Below are 23645 nucleotides of genomic sequence, written 5' to 3'. Positions count from 1 at the left end.
CTGCTGCCCAGGTTGCCAGAACGGGCTTGGTATCCTTAGTCTGTGGTCCTGATTCAAAGTGATGCTTTATTTTGTGAACTTCTTCCAGAAGCAATACACAGAGCCAGTTACTCCAGAAGTTGTGAGGAGGGGGATCGAGCCTTGCAACATGTATGATACTAGCTGTTGGTCTCCCTGTCTAGCTTTCTGCAGGAACTCCTGGCACACACTCGATCACCCCTCATGGGCTACCTGAGGTATTTGTAGACTACTTTTTACAGACACCAACAGAAATTTATCTGCACAATTTTACTGTTCAGCCTTGCCTCCATTTTAAGAAAGTGATATAGAGGAAATGGCTGAGATGAACAGTTATGGATGGTTGACTCCTGGATGGCCTCCAAAATCTCCCACATGCCGGTGCTTCAAGGAATTGGGGTAGGACTATGAGATAGGTACCCAGAGCACAGTGCAAATGCAATGGTGCACTACAGTGTTGTATGGGAACACAGGATAGATCTGCACCTGAAACAGAATGGCTAGTGTAGATGTAATGTACCTTTGGCACTTGCAGAAGTGCACTTCAGTTATCAGCGATTTAGTTCTCTTGTGTGGATTCAGGCCAATGTAGGAAGGAGTTCTGTCTAGTTGTGTGCACAGCAATAACCCTGCCTTGGCTATCACGGAGCTGAGCCAGAAATATATTTGAAATATATCATATGTATTCAGTTCTAATATACAGGATTCCTGACTGCATGAAAGAGTGCCACAGATTTCAAGATAGAAGTCCAGTGGTGGCCTGTTCAGATGTGGTCTAGTGACTTTTTGACCCCTCACTGGCTGTTTCAGTACACTAATACTAGTCCTTTCCTTAAACTGACTGATCTTTCATTTCCCCCAAAATAAGCCTCTTAATCTGAAAATTTACAACCTCTCATATGTAACCTTGCCTCTTGACTATGATCAATAGGGCTGGTATTTTAACACCTAGGATTCATTAATATTTCCTGCAGATTGTTGAGTGATTAGCAAATAAAGCAGGAAGTGTCCCAGATGTTAGAAAGAAAAAATGGAATTATTCATTGCTTACTAATGTCAAATGCTAATGTGAGAAAAGCATCCTTGAAGAGAACCTTAAGTAAAATTCATTAGAATGATATCAAATCACCAGTTTAATTATGCATTTTCGAAATTGTAATTATCAGGCCTGATTCTGATCCAATTATACCAGTTTTATACTGTTGTGAGTCTACTGATTTCTCTAGAATTGCTCCTAATTTGCTCTGGTGTATGTCAGATCAGATTCAGGCCCAAGACCTTGTCACTATACCATTTAATCTTTTCATCAACCTCCTTCAAATCCAACAGGTGAAAGAGACTGAGGCACCTGTAATTTCCAAATCATGTCACTGAATCCATTAGGTTAGCTCTAAAAATTCCTCTTCAGAAGAAATGATTCTTCAGAAGGACAATTTTGTCCAGACAAGTTGTCCTGATCTTAGGAAATATAAGACCTGAGAAATAAACTAATCTTTTCTGTAGCCCAAAAGAATGACATGTTTGCTCAACATATAAGCTAGCCTGAAATGTTGCACTTTAACATAGGATTTAATGAATTATTTTACTGTGTTACTCTAGTGTGTATAGCATCTGTTTGGCATCATAATTCGTGGAATACAAAAAGTTTTAAAATCTCAGTTATTGTGACATGAGTCTAAGTCATGTGTTTTCTAAAAGAATGATTGGGTTTTAAGCTATTGCTTGTTCTAGACCTGATCCAGAATGAGTAGGTCTCCAAGGGATGGTTACTCCCCAAGGCATGAATGCGTGATTAAACTAAATGTATTTCATAAATGCCTTGATGACATTAAACTAAATTTTTTAAAGAACAGATGGAGAAAGTTAATAAATATTTCATTCTATAATATAAAATTCATTTCTATATTCACAACTTCAGGGATCCTTTAGTTTTGTAGATATCAATAAGTCTGATGGATTTCTTGCTACATTCTCGTACTTCTGCCCTGGTGTCTCTTATGGGCTCATCATTTCTGCATGCTTGGATTGTTTTATGGGATCAGTGAAAGGCAAGTGACTGTAAATCTTGACCTCTTCTGCTCCCAGACTACATACTTTTATTCTTTGTGGCCATAAGTGTTCAGCTTCACACTGAATAGATAATTAAATGACAAAAAATATCCAAAGACAGACAATTTATAGTGAGAAATTATCACCCGAAGAACCAATGGGGCACAAGCATAACTCTAACTGATATAATTAAAAAACCCTTTAAAATTGACAAATAAAACATTTAAATATCTGTGTATTTCTAAATGTCACAACACATCTATTAACTGGAGTAGTATAAGATATACTGTTTATATCCATCCTTATTTAAACAAAGCTCCCATTAGTGGGGATCAATGAGAGTTTTACTTAAGTGAGAACTACAGTCCAAGTATGAAAGTAGTATTCTTTACATTGGAATTACAAATTACCCTTCTTTACATACCATGGATTTTGTAAATGAGTAATTAGAACTTGCTCCACTGACTTTCATAATATTTTAGGAAGAGTAATAATAAATTATTTATACTTCAAACAATTTTCACTGCATTCTACAATAGATTTACATCACATTATTAATTAACTACATATAGTCACTAGCATGGCATATAGCTTAAAGATATATGTTTAGTACAAACAATGGCATTCATGAATTAAGCACATAATTTTGTAAGTTTTATTCAAACATTATGCAAATCGTTAAAACAAGCAAGGGCCTAACAAAAATTACTTCAAAGCACTGAGATCAAACCCAAAACACATAGTGACAGGACCAAATCTTGTCATTTCTCCAATATTTTTACAAATCCTCATGTATAGTACAAATATAAACTAGTTTGCCTTTTGGATCTAAACTGTCTTGTATACGGTGCATTCAAATTAGCATGTTTACTGTAACTAACACTTCTAACCTGCAAAACTTATGTCTTTGAGTAATTCCAGGTACTGAAATCTTTTATCTGCTCATTTGGGACTGACTCTTATTCTATGTTTGTACAGGGCCCAGCACAATGGGCCCTGTTCTCAGTTGGCCTTGTGACACCACTCAAACAAACAAACAATAAATAATAGTGTTGTGCCCATTCCCATTTCTCTAAACTGTCTATATCTTCGTCCTTGGACGGTGGAACTCTTCACAGCGATGATCTCTTATTGGGTGCTTGGAAAACACCTAGCTCATAGTGGGTGGCACTGCAAATAACTGATAAATGATAATAATCATGTGTTTAATTTCACATATAACAAACAGGGGTATCTTCACATATTTAACCTTAGGTGTGTGCATTTATATTTGCAGATTTAGGACCTTAAAAGCAGCCAAAAAATTCTTGTACCTCCTGACCAATCATTTTCCTGGTGTATTTAAAAGCCTTATAATAGTTGTCCGTTAATGTAAATTAGAGCTCGCTAAAAAAATCATCCTAATTTGTTTTCACAAATAGACATTATAGTGTATATCATCACATTGATTACATTTAACAAGAAATGATGGTGCTAGAGATTTCAACAAAACATCCTTATCCCTCTGAATATTTATAAATATTGAAGCCCAGATACAGCCAGGTTTTAGAGATGCTTAGACTATTACAAAATGAAGAGTATTCCATTGACTTTGAAGTGAGAGATGAATCAGAGTTGCAAATTTGGATCTGAATCTGAATACTGTTTTTACAGGTCTGCATGTTTGTATGTGGACCTTTGGTCTTCCCCATGATAAGGTATGGAAAAGCTACAAAGTCCACATGCATATCTGAACTTCTCCAAATTTTGGATATTTTTGCACTAGGGATTTGGTTCAGAATCATCTCTATTTGAAATGACTGGGTTTATATTTCCAGTGCTTCTTAGCATCATTTAACAATGACTCTTGATCAAGCACCTAAACTACAAAAATTGTCTAGTCTACAAACAGTTAAGTCCTCATTTTCAGATGGTTTCAAAGATCTTCTCATTGTTTCTCAGTCGTACAGCTTATTTACTCCAGTGCACGCAGAATGCTTCGGCCAACAAGATAAAACAAAAGTCCAGAAAGTAAAACCAAGGGAACTCCAGTTGCAGCAAACATAAATGACCATCCATAATACACATTTACCGGGACATCATCCATGCATTTTTCACTTCTTTCTAGAAGTATGTATTTCTGGAGATCAGCTGCAAACTCCTTCCACATCACAAAGAGAAATATGAGCAGGAAAAATAAGCCTCCTGAAAAGAGACAAAGATCAGTTATTCTCAGAGTGTGATCAGCATAAGAAATCATGGATGGAATTAACCAAATATTGTCTGTGAATTTGTCAGGGTTTGTTTTTAAAGATGCTTGTCATTCACTAAATAGACTGAATATGAAAAACTGACATTTGAGCTTTTCTAAGTATACAGAAAGCTTCATAAAGTGTTTCTTTTCTTTACAACAGTGCAGAATTTTATATTAGATGATTTTATAGTTATAGGATATGAATACATTTTCTAATAAATATAAACTCCCAGAAATGTTTTTAAACCTAATCAGAAGAACATTTACATAAAACTCCACTCAGTGCTGAGTTTTGGTCATTCAGGCCACATTTTTTGGCTCCCTTTGAGTCTGATGGTGAATAATTATTTAAAATTGCTTCTAGGATAACATTGCATAGGGTCTGAGCCTGCTCTCCCTGGGTGAAATTCACCAGTTGGTGAAATTTGCCTCTGTGCAGAGCATCTGCACAAGTGACACTCAAAGTGGTCGTCCCATTTTGGTTCATCCATTGACAGAAGCTGCAAGGCTCCCATTGACTTCAATGGGAACAGGATCTAGAGCCATGTTAATTTTGAAAAATGGATGAATTTTGCAATATTTGATCCAAATTCAGAAAAATGTGCATCATTTCCATTTTCATCAGAGCTTTTTTTGCCTGGCAACAGTGTGAATAAAACATGGGCCAAGATAAAAACAAAAACACTTCTTTTTATCTTCTGAGGGGAAAAAACAAATCAGACATTCCAGTCAGAACCAGCATTGCTTTCCACAAGAAGGTCAAAAATGTGGGCATGTGAATTTGCTGGTGGTGAGATTCATTTTGCATAACATTGCTCTAATCTATAGTTACTTCCGTGGCCCAGCACAGCAAGCAGAATCCACAGCGGTTAGACCAAGAGCAGTGACTGCTGCAGCATCTTGTGTGATGTTTTCTTAAGCTTTGGGACAAAGTATCAAAACACATGGCACTGGGCCTAGAAGATAGTATTTCACTGGGAAATACAATAGAAGAACGTAGAAAAGTCATGTAAAGCCACTCTATATAATCTCAGCTAGACTGTTTAATAATAATAATAAATACATAATTTACACCACAGCTAGAAATGTCTATGAAGGTAACAATTCTTGGGGGATGGCACAGTTTTGGTGGAGTATTACCCCTATTCTCAAGCAATAACCTTGATAAGCCTCCATTACAACCAGGTGGCAGAATGGGCTGAGTTCACAGTCAGATCTGGATATTGGGTTAAACTAGTGTTTAGCTTGACTGCCAAACCAGGAGAAGGTTTTGGAGTTGTGTTCCTATTTGTTGCCACAAAAATCTTGCAAGGTGTTTTTAAGACACTTTGGCTCACAATGTCAGATGAGCTCATGAGACATAGTGATATCATTAGATTTCCACAGTCATAAATTCACAAGATCAGTTTTTTTGAGAGATTCCAGCCGCATCTGAAAGAAAACTGGAAAATAGTTGTCTACCAAATCTGGATCCATCCCAGAATGGGTTCACATCCAGATATCCTAATCAGAAACTTCCTCCCCCAAAATTCAAAAGATGGAAACTTAAGATTCCAAAGTGTGGGCCATCTTTACAGATTGGTGAATTGTTTGAAAAAGAGGAGACCTCTTTCCATCACAAAACTCTAGGTTAGTCCACAACCATGTCTTGCTCCAAAATATCATGGAAACATATTACTGATTATGTTATAATTAGTGCAGTGGTCTCCATTAAAAAGTCAACATTATCACACAGAATTTTGTAAAATACAACAGATTTGAAATAACCTACATCACCTCAAATGCTGCTGTATGTTAACTGTAGGTAAGTGATGCTTTTTCAATGGTAACTACCATGATAGTTAGAATTAAATAAAGAAATGTAATGAGTCAGATTATGCTTCAGTGCTTTCCTGAATCAAAGCCTAGTAGAAGGCCTATATGAAGATATATAGGATCCAAAATAATCCTGAGCTAATACACACACACATTTCGTATATAACACTGTGGGGGAAGAGGGGAGGGAGGTGAAGGGGTGTTTCTGGCATCTTAGACTTATAAGGAAAAGGCCCTATGCCTAGTGGGACTGGATGTCAAGGAGTTAAATGCTATCTGTTCTAATACCCATATGTTCATTATAATTTTTGGTAACACTTTAAATTTAGTGTCACAAATAAGTAATTTACATGTAATATGACAGTTGTATCCTTAAAATACCAATTATCTTGCTATAAGGAAATTGCTGTATATATAAATTATTAGTCACACATTCTTCACAAAATACAATATATTGATAAGAAAGTAATTAAGTCTTTATTGCTAATGTAATTTAAAATTAAATTAATTGGATAGCAACTGAACCTCAGTAAGCATCCTTCTTAAATCAATTTATATCTTATTAACATACAATACCTGCCTTAATAGTCCTAAATAAAAAAATATATTCCTAAGGAACATGGGACAGTGATATGATAACATACATATTTGGAGCTGGCTTGTATCTACTCTCTCTTTTTTTTTTAATCCCATCTTCAAAAGAAAACTTCATCCCTTCACTATAAAGATAAACGGGAATAAATATCATTGGGTGATGACTGGATCAATAACATAGAAAGGCATGAGGGGCCCATGAAGAGGAATGACATCCAACATTCAGGTTCCTAAAGTGCTGAATAGGAAAATGGCTCCTTAGTCCTCACTAGAAAAAACCCAGCTCTTGACACTGCAGGATTTGTTATTAAACAAGTATTGGAGATGATGGTACCATAGCAACAATGGAATCTAAAATTAAGAACAATTTCACACTCTTTGAAAATGACAACAACAAAAAGAGTAAAATAAGCAATTTCTCCACCAGAATGATTACCACTGAGGTAGAGAAGAGTCCCTGGAATTTATACCATCACAGTAATGAGAAGACAAAATGAAGAGGACAAATGGAATAGGAAAATAGAAGAGGAAGTGCAGAGAACTAAACTGGAGTTAACAGCCCTGCCTCAGGGTGCCATCAGAAGGAACAGAAAGGTCATTGGGACATTGAAATCCTCAGATTTTAACTGCAGAAATCAAACCAGGGTGAATAAAAATTGATCAGACCCTTAGATCCTTGACATTTATACAAGTGCCGGTAAAACGCTACATAGCACTTGCATAACAATAAATGAAGTAAGGAACATGGCTATGTACTGTCTTGAGCAAAAAAGCCACTTTCGGGTCAAGTTAAGGATTGGGGATTGTTTTGCTGCAGTTAGGCTTTTTGTTAATACAGTTTTGTTAGAAGTGTGGGGACAGGCTGGCAGAGTGCAGTGGTAAGAGATTACTAAACCAGACAATCTGCCTTCTTACAAGCATAGCAGTGTTGTTTCTGCTGTTGTGTGTTGGGTTCTGGTAAGTATAAGCGACAGGCTTGTCAAATGAGACAGCCTATACATTCCTCTTAACAGCTCTGTGGTTTCTGCTAACAAATTAGCAAACTGAGCTCTTTCCTTTTTTCCCTTTCTCCCTCTGCCTCTATTCATTAGGCTGATATGGAAAAAATTAACTGTGAAACTCAGCCTCAATGCTGATGAGGTCAATGGCATCTTCTGGGGAGGGGCTAATTGCAAGAAAATTGAACTTGTGTCATTAAATCTTTCTCCTTCATACCATGATGACACCATCCAGGGGCTAACAGCAAGACAACTAACCCCTGACTCTCAGCCTTCCCACTCTAAAGGATAGTAGCACCTTAATTGTGAGTAAATTGAAGTCTAACTCTGTATCTTCCTTTCTCTTGCTTTATATGCTTGTGACACCTTTATAGTAGCTAATTGTAAGAACAAGTGAATGAACTCAATCTCTAACTCCTATTTGTTGCAAGCTAAAGAGTTTTCATACAATCAGCTAATTATAGGAAAACTGAACTTTGACTATCAGTGTCTCATTCACCTTCTAGACTACTAGCTTCTTAAAAAAACCTTATGGTAAGAAAATGGAGCGCTGACGTTCACCTGTCTTATATAATACATGTATTATAGATGAAATACCTGGTGGCTGTTAAATGTGGACCTCTCATTTTGGAAAAAGGAATTGGAGTATACAATACAAAGAATTTCAGCCATAAGATGAGAAAGAGCTTGCCTTTAATTTTGCAATGAGATAGTATTACCGAACTGATTAATACAAGCACACACACACAAAACCTCAGACATCCTGCTCACAGTAGCCATTAGAATTATCTTATAACAATGGAATGGTTTCTCTTAATTGCAGAGTGGTTATTAGGAATGTTCCACTGCTAAAATATTCAGATCTGAAAGGGCATTTGTGTAAAATGTAATGGGCTGAAATCATACGACAGTATTTGGAACCCTATAAAATAACATCCTGATCAGAATGGCTGAGAGAAAAATATAGACATAATGGGTTATTGTAATAACCCTATACTTAGGTTGCATAACACTTTCCATTATAAAGTGTTCTTGTCCTTTTTTTTAAGGTGGTCTCACAACTCTGTTGTTTGCAGCAGGCCTTTGAGAGTCCACCAACAATTCTTTTCCTGCCCCTCCTCAAGTCAGCACATGGGCAACAGGGCATGTGTTCTCTTAACCCTACCATTTTAGAGCCTGATCCAAAGCCTACTAGAGTCAATGGAAAGCCTCCTATTGACTTCAGTGAGTTTGGATCAGGCCCTTAGCATACATTCTTACCATTAAATGTGCTTGCTAAACTACCCATGGGATCTGAAACAGAAGGGGCACAAATGCAGTCAAAGGGAATTCATTTCAAAATATGAACAATGTTTTCACAAAATATTTTGCACTATTCACCCAACCCTTGTGGTGACAATAATTATAATTAATTATATCATTGTCTGACCATTGAAACAAGTGAAAATTAGCCATCGGTTAGTGTCTTTCTTCCCATAGGATGCTTTTAAACTATCAACAGCATGTCAAATACTAGAAAAAAAAGATGATATCCTGGTTAGCTGCTTGTGGTTTAGTCACTTTTGGAAGCAGGTTGTCAAGGACATCCGTTTACTTGGGGAAAGGGTGGGGGACTCTACAAATTAAACTGGTAATGAATGTAAAGCAGTTTCCGGTTCTATCTACTGAGTTATCTTTCAGAGTAAATCAAGCAAAATGAGCTGGTTCTTCTGAAAGAGATCTCAAGAATACCACCGACAGAGCACAAGATTTGTTATTGTAGCTGGCAGGCTATCAGACTAGGCCTCTGAAAGTACAGTAAATAATGAGAGGCAGTTCTTGGAAAGCAAACCCAAGGAATCCAATGGCATGATAAAAACTTCACTCTTAAACACTGAATTTCCCTTGCAGTGGAGGGACACACAGACTAATGCAACAATATAGAGATGGGACTTCTTCTTCAGTGCCAGCACTGCCCTCAAAGAAAACAGCCAAGTCATCCCTTAGGGTCTCTTTCCTACAATGTGTGTTTTAAAGTATAGTTTTCAGTTCTGCAGGTGATACTGATTGTATTGAATGCATTTTTAATTAGTTGTTAGGGGTAACTACAGCGTGAGACAGGACCTCGTATGGTCCTGTAAATCTACATAAATAATAAATGCACCTGGTCACTTTTCTACTCTCCAAGAGAAATTTAGCAATGTCTGATTTACAAAAAATATGCTTCGCAGCATATTTACATCTATATTAGATTAGGAATCTTCCAGGAAAGAATTTCACATTGCTTTACAACAAGCATTAACTAAGCCTCACAACATGCCTCTTAGGTAGGAAAATCTTATCAGAGTAAAGTGAAGCACACAGCGATTAAGGACTAAATAATGACTTTCCATAGGACACAGTGAATCAGTGGCAGAGGTAGAACTAGAATTGAGGAGTCCTGATTTCTAATCTCAAAATCTAATGACTAGACCAATGACATTCCTCTCTATAAATTACAAATGTTTTCACACTTCTGAGAAGAGAGAGCATTTTGTGAAGAAGGTTAATTAAAATTGAGCTTCAGTCCATGATTAGAAGACAATGCCAGCTTCCTCCTGTATCATCACATCAAATCCTGCCATCCAAAGGATAAGGAGTCAAAAACCATATTCAATCTGTTGTTCATACTGAATGCTACAGTGTTGCAAGATATTTTCAGAAGGGATTTGATTTTACGGAAACAAAGAAAATAACAAATAAGCAATGAATTCCAAATATTTTAGAGACTCGGTTTCAATCTGAATCCAGAAATTTGGATGCTTATCAAACGTCATCTGATGAACCTCTGAGTAAATCTTGCAGGAAATATCACAAGAATGATCACTTTTGCAAAGCTGCCCATTCTTTCTGCTCTCGTTTGCATTAAAAATATAGTGGTAAGTCACTTAACAAGAAGCCTACTTACCTAGGACTGTTCCAAAAGAACTGACTTAGTCTAATGGTAATTAGTAATAATGACTTCTGCTTAAATCGAGACAGCATTAGCACAAATTTTATTTAATAGGAGCATCTTTGGCTAAGGCCAAGAGGTTATGTGGTGCATGATCAGGTATTGTAAAAAGTGTGAAATTCTGTGTCCTGACTGGTAATGAAAAAATTGTCAAATAAAGATTAAAATAAAACACCAACAATGAAATGTAGTGAATCAGTTTTATTCTTATATTTTAAGTACAGAATTTTTCTTCCTTTAAAATCTATTCAACGTTTTAAAAAATAGGGGCCTATTTCACATAGTATTTTCCAATGACTTCAGTGGGGTACTTACATGCTTCAAGTTATGCATGTGTTTAAGTGGCTTAATGAACTAGGGCCTTAAAAAAGTGTCCATATATAGATATAGATATAAAAGAAAAGTTGGCAAACTTTCGTCAATCAGGTTCATGGTTTGTTACAAGGTTTTTGATTTTTGGTCAAAGATTTATTTTAGTTAAACAAAGTCACCAATCCCAACAAATCCCAAAAAAGAAAAACTGTGTTGTAATTCTAGATGCTAATAACATTACAATAGAGTGATTAATAAGGTTAGTGTGAAGAGTGAATGAATGTATGTTTCTAGTTCATTTTCCTGACTTGATGCTCCTTATATAATTTTCAGATTTTATTTGAATGTTTCCCTCAAGTTTAATTTCACCTTAGATTTTCGTTAATAGCCTATAAATGTTTATTTCTGTCCACTATTGAGGGCAATATACAAGAGCAGTCCAAATTAGAAGATTGCACTGCAGGATTAGGGCTTAACTAATTACTGTCCAATAATGTGATGGCCATAGATCCCATCTTAGAGGTCTTTCCCAGTGGATTGCATAACAAAATCAGAGTCTTACAGAAGAATAAGAAGAAAAAATGCATGTCTGAAAAGTTAAATCTTTCATGGCTAAGCAGTATCTTTCTAAAACTTCACTGAACAAAAAGTTCATTTTTAGAGGGAAGGGGAAATACAGTTTCTCCAAAGTCAGTGCTTAAATTCTCATACATAATTTATCAGAGCTCATATCTTTCTACCACCGTTCCCTATGATTAGAGTTCCAACTCTTTTCATACACACACTCATACACGCACACATCACACACAAAGAGAAACTTAGTCTCAGCATTCCAGGCAGTAGTATATCCAATTACCATGACTTGGCAGCTTACCAGATGTGATGAGGAATCCGCCTCCTACTTTATAGAATCTAGCGTTGAAAAAGGGCACGCCACACACCAACAGGAATCCTCCCACCAGACTGGCAGCAACAGCTAGTATGATGAATGCAGTCCAGAAACCTCTGTACACTGTACAATCAAAAAGAATAAAGTTGTAGGAAAAGAAAGGAAACCCACATAATCAGATCAGTTTTCAGAAGTCTGTGAAACTGATGCATGTAACTCCAGTTCCAGTGACCATAAAAATAATACCCTTGTTGTAATGAATACCAGGATTATGAATAATTTTTAAATATTTTATTAGACTTATTGGGCTGTTGTTCATGTTAAGAAGAGTTGTATTGGGCATGTACTAACTTCCTAGAGTGCCTTCGGATATACAGAGTATGGCCTGCACTTGTATGAGTTTAGCTTACGTGTCATATACATCATAACATAAATAATGGGCCTGGACTGAATAGCAGAAATCCAATGGGTGTGTCACGGAGGCATGGCACAAAAGGGTTTTGATAGCCAAGGTAAAACATACCATGGGCACAAGCCTCGTAGGAAAGCAATGAGCTTCAGGTAGGAAAGAAAGAATGGAATCTAAATTCAAAGACAAACATAAAATCATCTCATCTTTTCTCCCCCTTTTAATTAGCAATCAATAAAGGTGCCAGATTCATGATCATGGAGAACTGAGGCATGTTTACCCACAGAGCAGGTGAAACACAGAAAGCAGCAGCACAAGCTATTCCTCATCAGTGTTCTAGGCTGCCTTCTTTCCTGAACCAAAAGTACCAGAGCTAGGGCAGGGGATTCAGTTTCTTTGGCTCATTGAGTCTTGGATTTTCTGCTGTGACTTCAAGCAACAGTGCTAGTTAGAACCAAATGTGGTGTTTTTGTGTGGTGGGCACTTCCCCTCTAAGAACAGGCCTGGTCACCAACTTATTTCACTGAACACCATCTGATGGGAATAACTTTCAGTTAACAAACCTGGGCCAGATTCAAACGGGTGACCATAGAAGGGAAAGGGCTCCATAGCCCACCACCAATCTCTTGAGCCCCCCTCATGCTATCATCTTCCACTTTGTGCACTGTGTCTGTAAAGCAGTAGTTATATGAAGATTTGACTCAAACATGGGCAATTCTGTAATGATTCACACACAAAAGAAAAATGATATACAGCAAACACATTTTACTCATTTTAAGCCAGTTTGACAAGGAATCCATTTAGTAAAAGAATCTCGACGCTTTAAAGAAAGCCAATGATTAATTTATATACTTTAACAATACATCACCCCTTTCTCACATAGAGCCAAATTCTGCCCTTAGTTACAGCCTGTGGACTATGCTATGGCCCATAGTGAAGTACCTCTTTCCTGGGGCACCCTCCTGTCCTATGGGATTTTACATATAGACATTTTCTTACTTGAAATAAAACAATAATGCTGTACTCTCAACTAGCACTTTCTGTCTGCAGATTTCAAATACTTCAGAGTGAATTAATTTAACTTCCCAACACCCTTGGCGTGGCACGTGATTATTATATCCTGATGTTATAGTGAGGAAGCTGAGACAGTTAGGATAAAGGCCTGATCCTGCCACACTCAATGACATTGAATAGTGTTGTAAACCTGGATGTGAGCGGTTATACAATTAAGGCTCTCTCTGTAGACAGGCACTCAGTAATACACTGGATGCTAAATGTGGGGTAAGAACTGCACAATTCTGGCTAGCAATCTATGCAGAGAACATCCCCATACCATCATTCAAGTGATATCGCTGTGTCTTCTATGGAACAACATGAACTTACAGGCCCTGTGATGGGTAAAATGTTCCTTGCAGATAGACAAAGGGGCCAGGTTATAGGAGAAAATATTTCTGTGTATAACTTTTTTGCTCACACTTGGCACTTTATGTAATGTAACAGTGTTTCAGAAGTCTGTCTCAGAAAAGATTCCTAAGAGGCAGCTGAGGGGTTTGTTTCATAGCAAGGACTGACAGACAGGGACAGATGGCTTGAGGGCCCTTTATTTAGCACAGAAAAGTTAGTCTGTTTATTAGTAAAATCCTTCAGAAACTGGTAACCATGACTGTCTCTTGTAAGAAAAAAAAATCACTACTGCTTAATTAACTCTGGATGGCGTTTTTTATACAGAGTCTACACTGGAGCCTGAAATGTCCTGCTCACTTTACTCTCCACAGATGTATCATATCCATTTAATTCTGCAGTGTGCTCCCCTAGGCAGAAATCATACAGGTCACAGAAAAAAATAGAGACAAATTTTTTTAATGAATTCCCCATAAAAAACGATATTGCTAAAGGCTGAGGAAAAGGTCAAAATATTTGTTTGTACAGTACACCAAGCCCAGATCCCAAGAGGAAAAGGAGAGTGATGTGTACTATTTAAAGAAATAAATTATTTTTTTTAAAAAATAGGGGATTCATTCTATTCTCTGCCATCAATTAAATTAAAATTACAAATAGCAGCTAATTCACTGCAGAAATCCAAAAATATATAGGGATAGAGATTAAGGAAAACACTGGGGGAAAATCAGTTTGAATTTGTTGTTGAACTGATTTTCCCTCTTTTAGTAACCGACTCGTTTTGCTTTGCCAATGTAGGTCTTTTAAGAAGTGTTTTTAGTGCTTTTTCCTTTAACAAAGCCAACACTACAGTTCACTCGGTGTTAAGTCAGACATTGTGGGAATCACTCAGTGCTAGACTGGCCTGCACTCAGCCACACAGATGAATAAGGATGAATATGGTCATTATTCCTTGCTCAGATTATAAATCTGGTTGCACTGGGGAAAGCGGGAGCTACTTGGCCAATGCTCCTCCCTGGGAGCAAGGAGGTGGTGGAGAGTAGTGAGAAGCAGGAAGAATCCTGGCTCCACCATACTTACTTGCTGGCCACAGTAGCTAGCTGAACAAAACAAGGGGGGACAGGGAGTGGTCACAGTTCAGGGCAACTGTACGTCCATCAAGGGCACCCAGTTAGGCTTCCAGCTCCCCAGCTGTCAGGTCTCTTGGCAGAGCCCTGTGTCTCTCTCCCTCCTGAGTAGGGTTTTTCCAGGCTGCACAGTTCCCTGCCTACACTGTGATATTCCCAGAAAGTCAGACTGCCTAGCCAACCCAGCACCTGCGCACTTTGCTCTCTCTTCAGAGGCCAAGGACAGCATATTTGCCCACAGTTGTGAGTTACCACACATCTCTTTCTGAGCAAGCACGTTTATTCTTAAGGTGAAAGCAGTACAGAGAAAACATGTTAAAACAATCAAAAAGAACCTACACTCATGCCAATCAACTTACCAGAGATCACCCACTATCTCCCCAGGGGCTCTGGTAGGAGTCAGTCCTTCAAACCCCACAAAGGGATTTTCTGTGGTTATAAATTCATAACAGCCTTAGCTCAGAACAAGCACACCCATGCATAGATTAGTCTTGCCTTTATATATAGCTGGGGCCTTTGATCTTCAGACTCTGAGGACAGGTAAGGGGCATTTTTGCATAACCAGAGGTGGGGAATTTTTATTCATCTCCTTCTAGAGATTATCCAGGCAAACCACTTGACACTTTGTCTAACAGTCCCTTCCTGTCTGGCTCATTGTTCAAAATAGACCTTTGAAGTTCATAACATTTCTCAGGGCTCACATCCCATGTCTCCCCCAGAGGGTCACATACAATCCTGGCCCACAATAACAAATAACCTTTGCATTTAATATGATGGACTCTCCAGATACCAAAACTTAATTCAACATGATTTTTCAAGGATATTGCAGGAAATTGCCACATCTGTCACAAGGCAGGGAGTAAACTGCTCTGCATAAACAGATGAAGTAACTTCCCCTGGGGTTGGGCAGCAAGTGGGAAACAAGTGAGTTTCTGAGTCACAATTCAGTCCCTGGCCTGCTCCTGGGACAGTGCAACTGCAGCTGCCCCTCACTCAGGGTGTATCGTAAAGCCATGATCTAGCCCTCAGTCCGTATTCAGTCCGTATTCAGAGTCTTCATCCTGTTGCATTAGTGGGTGTGCATCCAGGATGCCACAGTGGTAATGGGGAGAAGTAATTTACTAAATCCTTTCGAAGGGTGGAGGATAGCTGCCCTGCATTGAGGGGCTGGAGTCCTGGCTCCATTTACTCCCTGCATACTCTCCATTGGGTTGCTCTCAGAGGGAAGCATCTGGAGCACATCCCCCTTTGCTTCCTTAAATGGTGGGGCTGCAGCTATGGCCAGGACTCTTATAGACTGACTCTGCAAAGGGGAGCGCGTCCTTATTTTCTCTTTCACCCCCATTCAAGTTTGTAATGGTAGGACGTAAGGTCAAGTTCACTGGGGTAATTACAGCACAGATCCACACATCTCAGCACACCATCAGATCCCTCTGAAAAGAAGAGGTGAATACAACTGGTTAGGGACCTACCTGCAGTTGCATCATAGGAAGGATGTGGGAAAGGTCCAAGAGGAATGGGCATAGGAAACAGGTAGCCATGCATGCAATACTTGGGATGTGCTTGGCTAGCTGAAAAAGAAAAGGAGAATAAATAGCATTTCACTTTTATTTTATGTCTAGTCTTGCAATCCCTGCAAAACACTCATTGGCATCAAAAGGGATATGGAGTAAAAGGATAAATTGAACATGTTCTAAATGCAAAGTGAGATAGACGGGATGCAATAGGATTTGAGAATATTACATGGACAGTTTTAATTCCCTCAAAAATCATAGGCATATGGATTTGTTCAAATTCGAATAATTCTCCCCATGCCTAGGTTTTTTCCATTCTGCCTAGAAGTGATTAAAATATTTGGATACTAGAGCTACCTACAATACAGCATCCCCAGTGTATGGGAAATGAAAGCACAAGTACAATGGAAGTGCCCCATCAATATTAATACCACTGAGGCTTATCATGATTCATGGTAATAGAATTAATGTTAAATGAATTAATTAATGATTGGCCACTTATTTTAAAATGTTCCCCAGCTCAAATGAACACTTTTAATAGGTGGACATTAGTTCATGTTAAATTGACTATGGAATACCTATTGAATTAATTATTACATCCACAATAGCAGCAAATTAATTTGCCATGATCAATCCTATTACAATAAATACCTAAAGAAATAATACAGATTTGCCAGTTATCTAATAATAGCATGTTATTAAAAGGATTACAATTGGTGATTTATTTCATCATTTTACTTCATGTAACATCATATTATACAATGGATTCCCATATAATGCAATTGGGTGGGTAAGTCTTCTCAGGACATTTTTTGACAGAAACGCTTTCTGTATGAAAAATGTCAACCGGCTCTAGCAAATGCTAATTTTATAATGCTGACAATCATAGCCTAAAATATACAGGAGTTTGCTAAGTGTAGACATCCCCTGAAATGTTGACCAATGTGTAGTAAATTTACTGAGGGATCCTGACAGAGTTCCATTGTCAACTTGATGACCATATGGTAAATTAGCCATGAAGTGATCTCATTTTGTGGTGACCCCACTATATGTAGTTCAGAGAGGGACTTACCCAATTTAGGAAATACCAGGCATGGATGAACATTGAATAACCCAACTATCTGTGGGTTGGTTGTCTGTTTTGTTGGCTCTTCTGAACCTTTGAATGCCCATCAGTTTCATTTTCTCTGACATTATTCCATAAAGTTCCATAGCCCGCCCTATTGCAGTACTCCTGAGAATGACACTGCTGACACAGAAATGGCGATTGTCACCAAGATACGCCTTTCAGGGCTTACTCTGTAAAGAGCGAGCTGCCAGGGCACAAAACGGCATCCTCCGCACAGCTTTACCTCTCACACACTGTACCTGCAAGGTCACACCCTGCACAACTGACAGAAGAGGGGCCAGGGCTGTGCCCTAGCACGAAAAGAGGTGTTGGGACTGAGCCCCAGCAAGCCCCAGCACAAATGAAAGTCTGGGTTTGCCCTCGAAGCAGAGATGTCACAGAAAATGGTGGCCACAAGGCCCCCACAAGGCTCAACACTCCCAGAATAAGCATCATTTAATGAAACAGGGATGTGAATGACAGTTAAGTGTATGACTGGGAGACCTTTAGAAGCCAGGGTTTATATAGTACTTAAAAGCTTTACAGAGATTGTTTGAGTGAATTCTTTTTAGTGCTTATCTAAGGTGTTGGTAGCCTAGGAAGCTGAAGCCCTCTAATTATCCACAGAGCAGGTATAACTGGGGCATCAGCAGTACAAGTATGGCCTCACCAGTCCGCCCCAGCCACCTCTAGGAAAGGAAAAACAGCTCAGTCTTCATGATCCATTCAGTCCTTGGCTATTCTGCTGTCAACAAAGGGTGCCAGCTAGTGTCAGTTGTGATGGCAGTTGTTTTATTTGTTGGCTTTTTGTAATGTGAACACCTGTCTGACTAAAACCACCAACTTCATTTCACATAGGCCACCTAGCAGCTATCAAATGAGCTGGATTCCAAGTGGCAAATCAGAGGTTTGCAAGATTAGACTTCTCCATTCTGCTTAAAATTGTTTTTCAATTAGTTAGCATATTTTCAAACAGGTGGATTTTGCTATCATTTATGTTTACTAAGAGTGATACCCAGAATTTCCATGAAAAAAGGAAATGGACAATGCTGTGAAATAAGCATTCTGATTGCATTATGCATAGATTTATTTGCGACTAATCCTACCTGGTGCTTAGCACTGCTGCATTAGACTGAGTGCCCCCCAGATTGTGGTCAATGAGAATTGAAGGCACTGGGCACCTCATAGGACAGGTACGGCTACATTAATAAGCCACGGAGCTGCAGTCTACCAAGCCCCTCTGGTGACTATGTGAAGTAGCAATAAGGGATCAGAGGGAGTTCTGTCACTGTTAGAGGAAGTCATCATCTCATGAGGCTCTGAGGGAGAAGATGATATTTAAAAAGGGAGAAGGTGAGTGAGTCACTATGCTCCTAGAACACTGTGAAGGACCATCTGAGACCAAATATTTCTGAGTTAAAAGGAGCACAGAAAGAGAGTCCTGATCAGGGGAGTTTGGGGATAATTTTGGTTCTGTCCTATTTAAAAATGGCCAAGCAGATCCTGTGAAAAATAAAACAGAGTAAAGACAGCTTGCTCTTCAGTTGGGAGAGATCTCTCTCACTGACTTGCAGCCCAGACTGTGTTTTTATAGCTCAATTATAATCTGGTAGAATTAGAGCTTTATAATGAAAGTGCTGACACAACCCTAATCATAGCAACATGAACACTATAAGAAACTATTTCTGATGTCAGAACCATCCCCTTAAAACATTTCTAAACAAAGCTGTAAAACATATCAGAGTAACACTCACTAAACCAGAAGTTCCATATGGTCTCCTCATAATCCTCGCCAAAGAACCAGCATCTCCAAAAGAAACCTTCATGGTGAAAAGTAAGGATCTCTTTTCTGACCTCTCTCAAAACCTCATCCTACAAGAGAATAAAGTACAAGCCTATAAAACTGTAATGACTTCAAATGACATGGAATTCATCTTTACTATTGGTTTAGTCACTAGGATGGCGAGTCAGTTTTTCAGGGAGGGAGGGTGGTTTTTTGTTTGCATTGTCAAAATTACAAACCTGAGTAACACTCTAGCATCTTGAATTGGGCTCCATTAACACAGACCTCCTTGGCTGTGCAGAATGCCATTGACTTCAGGCCTTTATCTGAGGCTTTCCTAACTTTCTGATAAGTGAAACATTTCTTCAGGTCACTGAGAAAGTACGATATTATTTATCCTAGGCAGACAGAGCTGACACATGGGGGTCCGGGCAGGCGGGGTCACATGCCACACCAGATTTCTGTCCGTGTTTATATGCCCTTCCCTGAATCCTGCTGCATACCAGAATCTTTAAATTGTGCACCTCCCAGTATCAACAGTTGTGCATCATCTCTATATGCAGACCGCATCTTGCAGTCTTTATGCACCCAAAGTTACTACCATCTCTAAACCTCCCATTGACCCCTCCTACTGGATGACCCAAAAAAGTCTCCCTCTCTCTCTGCTCAAACTAGTGGCAACTATATGCTTAGTTTATCTTAGACAGAAGTTACTCTTTGTGCATATCAGCCTCCTCATGAGCTCAACTATAGCTGCTGACTCATGCTTATCTTGAAGCCATTTGCACCAATTTCCCATTTAATGTAACCTGTGTGAAACTTCTGCAAACATGAAGCACAGGTCATGTGAGGAGAAGGACTGTACTGTCCATGCTGTGAGTTAACTTGCTAAGAAAATGATTAAAGCTGCAATTAAAAACACATATCTTTGTCCAGTACAGTTTGATGGAGAAGCAACATTAGTGCTATAGAGTTCGATCCTGTGGCGGGCGGAACACCTCCTGGAAAGTATTGTGTTTGATGGGAGTTGAGGTATTCAGCATCTCATAAGATTAGCCCACCATTATTTCAAACAGGTGAAAGGTAGTTGGGGCCCAGCAGAGATACATCACACAAGCTTCCCAAGCCCTGGAGTCCTTACATACCAAAATACCAATGCACAGGTCCTATTGGGTTGACCAGAGAGACACACCCTTGGCCCACCTGGAAGAGCTACTTCTTTTAGGATCAGATATGAGCCTTGACTGCAGTGATGTGCAAGGCACACACACCATCAACTGGGTGCCTCCGCTGACTTATTAAATCTATACTAGTTTTGTCCACTGGTTGATAGATAAGATACAATCAAGACACTTAATGGATGTACATGGAAGAGCCTGCCAGTGTAAAAAGGAACAGAGGGTGGGGGATAGCATACTGTATAGTGCAAGGAGCAGTAATTCAGATATAAAACCACTAATTAAAATAAAAAAACTATAACTTCAGAAACAATAGTGAATGCTGCTCTGACAGGCACTTTCAGGATCTCTCTGCCTATGTCATATGCTAAACCGACAGTTGGCATAACCACATATCTTGAATATTTGGAATGTTTATTTTATTTAATACAGTGCAACACTTCTAGGCTGGAAAACTTCTCACATTATAGATAAGAGTAATTTAAAAAATGTTCTGAAACATCGAATGTTGATATTTCATTTCTAAGTGAAACAAAATTGAGCTGGACTTTTAGGCCTGCTAAAGTTTTGCTCTCTGCCCTCTTCAGCCTTCTTGTACTGCTTTATACAAAGATTGCTTTTGCTGGGAAGTCTGCTTTCTATATGAAGAGTCATTTGGAAATATGGCTGATGCAGCCAGAAACCTACTCTTTATTATGAAACCTTGGACTCTTATTGTTGGCACCATAACATTTTCCAAAAGTGAATCACTAAACAGAAAAATCAAACATAATTGGGTTGGACTTTAAAGTAAAGAAAAGGCTGAATAACGGAGGGATTTTTCTGAAAACCATTAATAAAAACCACACACACTGACTGGCACAAAAAAGTTTTTAAAAAGAATGTAAAGTATCAGAGAGCCATATTCAGCTATTATTTCATGGCATTTATTGAACAGTTTCTCCATAAGCAAATTCAGCTAAAATCAGAGTTTCTAAAAGGCCATATTAGAAGTTAGCAATAAAATATTAATTTTTATTACCTGAAACTCAACATAATACAGTTTGTCTTTAGTGGCAGATGCTGTTATCAGCAAATAAACGTATTATGTTTTTACATTTCAACTTTCTGCCCCATAGCTATCAGTATACAGAAGAGTTTCCTGTCATGGTTTCTATTATGTATGCATATTTCGCTTCAAGTCTTTATCAATGATAGGCTTTATTGAGGCACAGGTTGTGACTTCATAGTTAAGGATGAGTTGAGTTTTTATACCTCAGATGTATACACAATAAGCACATATTAACATTGGCTTAAAACTATCAGCACCAATACTTAGAATATTTGAGTTGGTTTTAAAACATTTCTATGGTAAGTTATTTTAAAAGTATATATTTTTTCCTTGCAGAATATCACAAGATTTCTAGTTTTTACCTCCGTGGTGTGAAGAGTTTTATTTTCAGGTTCAAAGATTCCACATGTCTCTGTTGCTAGGAGCCAATAATCTGTCCCAAAAGCTACCAGGAACAATAGAACCCCAATACCACCAAGAAGTCCTGCTATAAAGGCTGGTATTCCAGCCTTCATGGTGGAACAACAATAGGAAGTAAGCTTGAAACTCAGAAAAGAAGAAAAGCACAGAAGAGTCCAGCAGTTAAAAGGGAGACTGAGAGAAGGGGTATGAAGAAAGGACGCTATTTTTGGACACAGATTAGCATCGTTTCATGACTGGTTTGAGTGTCATGACTGGTGTTAGTTGCAGTGGGGAAAGGACTAATAAAAGCAGATGACCTGGCACAACCAAGCAGCTGTGGTATTAAAGAAACATTATAACTATCTATAGAGATAAGGTATGAAGATTCGCAAACAAACACATGGGCATTCATTTTACAGAAGCAATGTGGAGAGCTTATCATGCAAAACAGTTACTGAACAGCTGAAGGTCCCTTAGCCACTTCTAGAAGACACCTTTAGCTACACAGCCACAACTGTAGTATGAAGGTGGCACATTCACCATCCCCAAGCTATTCCTTTATTCCTTCTGCTCTCACCTCTACTCTCATTAAAATAAAACACGAGTCTTGATTTCAGATGAAAAAGTAGAGATCCAAGAAGTGATACTTAAAGTTCAGCCAATATCTCTTTTAAAGTCTCTGTGTTTCAGAGGCAATGCTGCTCAGACAGTGCTACCTCCTGTTGCAAGTTTAATCCTGTCATGTGACTATGTTAAATCAAATTATAAAGAGGCATTTAAATCAGGTGGCCAGTGGACAGATAGCAAACTTGGCTGTCCCTTTAGGTGGTCTTGAAAAAGACAGTCTCTTCTCTACTTTCATCTCATAGACTGAGGAGTACAACTATGGCGTTAATTTGCCCCTACCAACATTTAACTGTATCATGAGGGAAATGTCCCCTCAGAAATGGGGAACTACTTAATGAGTAGAGATCTCATTCTCATTTGGTTCCTAATTTTTTTTTGTCTTCTTCTGAAGCATCTGTTATAGGCTACTGCCAGGGACAAGATGCCAAACTAGGAGAATACTAATTTCAGTATGAGAATTTCTATATTCCTGTGACATGCCAACAATGCTGGCACAGGGACAGAAATTCATGTTACTGAGAAAATTCAAGCTATCGTATCGTTCGAGTATATCAAAACTAGTTCACAGTCTCCTTCCCTGATGCTCAGGCTCTCTTCTTCAGAGAAAAGAAAGCAACTAAAATAATTTGTGTTGCCAGATTAATTTGTAAATCTATTTATTTAGTAACTAAAATTAAGTGCCAAAGGAGAACTGAACTCAAAGCAAGAATCTGGGAAGTTCTCAGTAAGTTCTTTTAGACTAGACTTAGCCATCCTGTAAGGCATATGGGCATATTCTGTCTTCTTTTAGGAACATGGTAGTTTTTAAATTATGAAGATATCTTGCATCATCTTCATTGTTATTCCTGAAATATTTCATGCAGGAGTAGCTCTTAAATCCAATATTGGATATCTGTTCCTGGATGTAAAATTTCCAGAGTGGTATCTCATTATAATTATTTATTTATGTCCACAGGTGTGCTAGACCCATTATAGAAACTAGAAGACAGTTGTGTCCTTGCCCAGAAGAGCCCATGTTCTAGCTAAAGACAGGACAGGCTACAAACATAATAGGAAAGAAGGGCAGAAATGAGACAATGCAATAATTAGAATAGCCACATATTCCATATCCCCATCATTCATTCTCCCCAGGTTAGTCTGTGGAAGCAATGCTGCAGAAATAAGTTTTT

General features: G+C 38.4%; 1 protein-coding gene across 1 annotated transcript; it reads right to left on the bottom strand.

Annotated features, from left to right (window-relative positions):
- Positions 1 to 1939: 1939 nt before the first annotated feature.
- LOC137153979 (transmembrane protein 182-like) lies at positions 1940 to 22065 on the bottom strand. The gene is made up of 5 exons (XM_067549751.1): positions 21810 to 22065; positions 19190 to 19307; positions 16286 to 16384; positions 11865 to 12002; positions 1940 to 4251 (listed from the first exon to the last, which is right to left on the bottom strand). The coding sequence occupies exons 1-5, from the start codon at positions 21960 to 21962 to the stop codon at positions 4022 to 4024; spliced, it is 738 nt and encodes a 245-aa protein (XP_067405852.1). The 5' UTR covers positions 21963 to 22065; the 3' UTR covers positions 1940 to 4021.
- Positions 22066 to 23645: the final 1580 nt, after the last annotated feature.

The sequence above is a fragment of the Emydura macquarii genome, unplaced genomic scaffold (genome assembly GCF_026122565.2).
Source record: "Emydura macquarii macquarii isolate MOO-44397 ecotype Brisbane River unplaced genomic scaffold, CSIRO-AGI_Emac_v2 contig_1253, whole genome shotgun sequence".
NCBI lineage: Eukaryota > Metazoa > Chordata > Testudines > Chelidae > Emydura > Emydura macquarii.
Note: the sequence above shows the minus strand (reverse complement) of the source record. Positions and strands in the feature narration are given on the sequence as shown.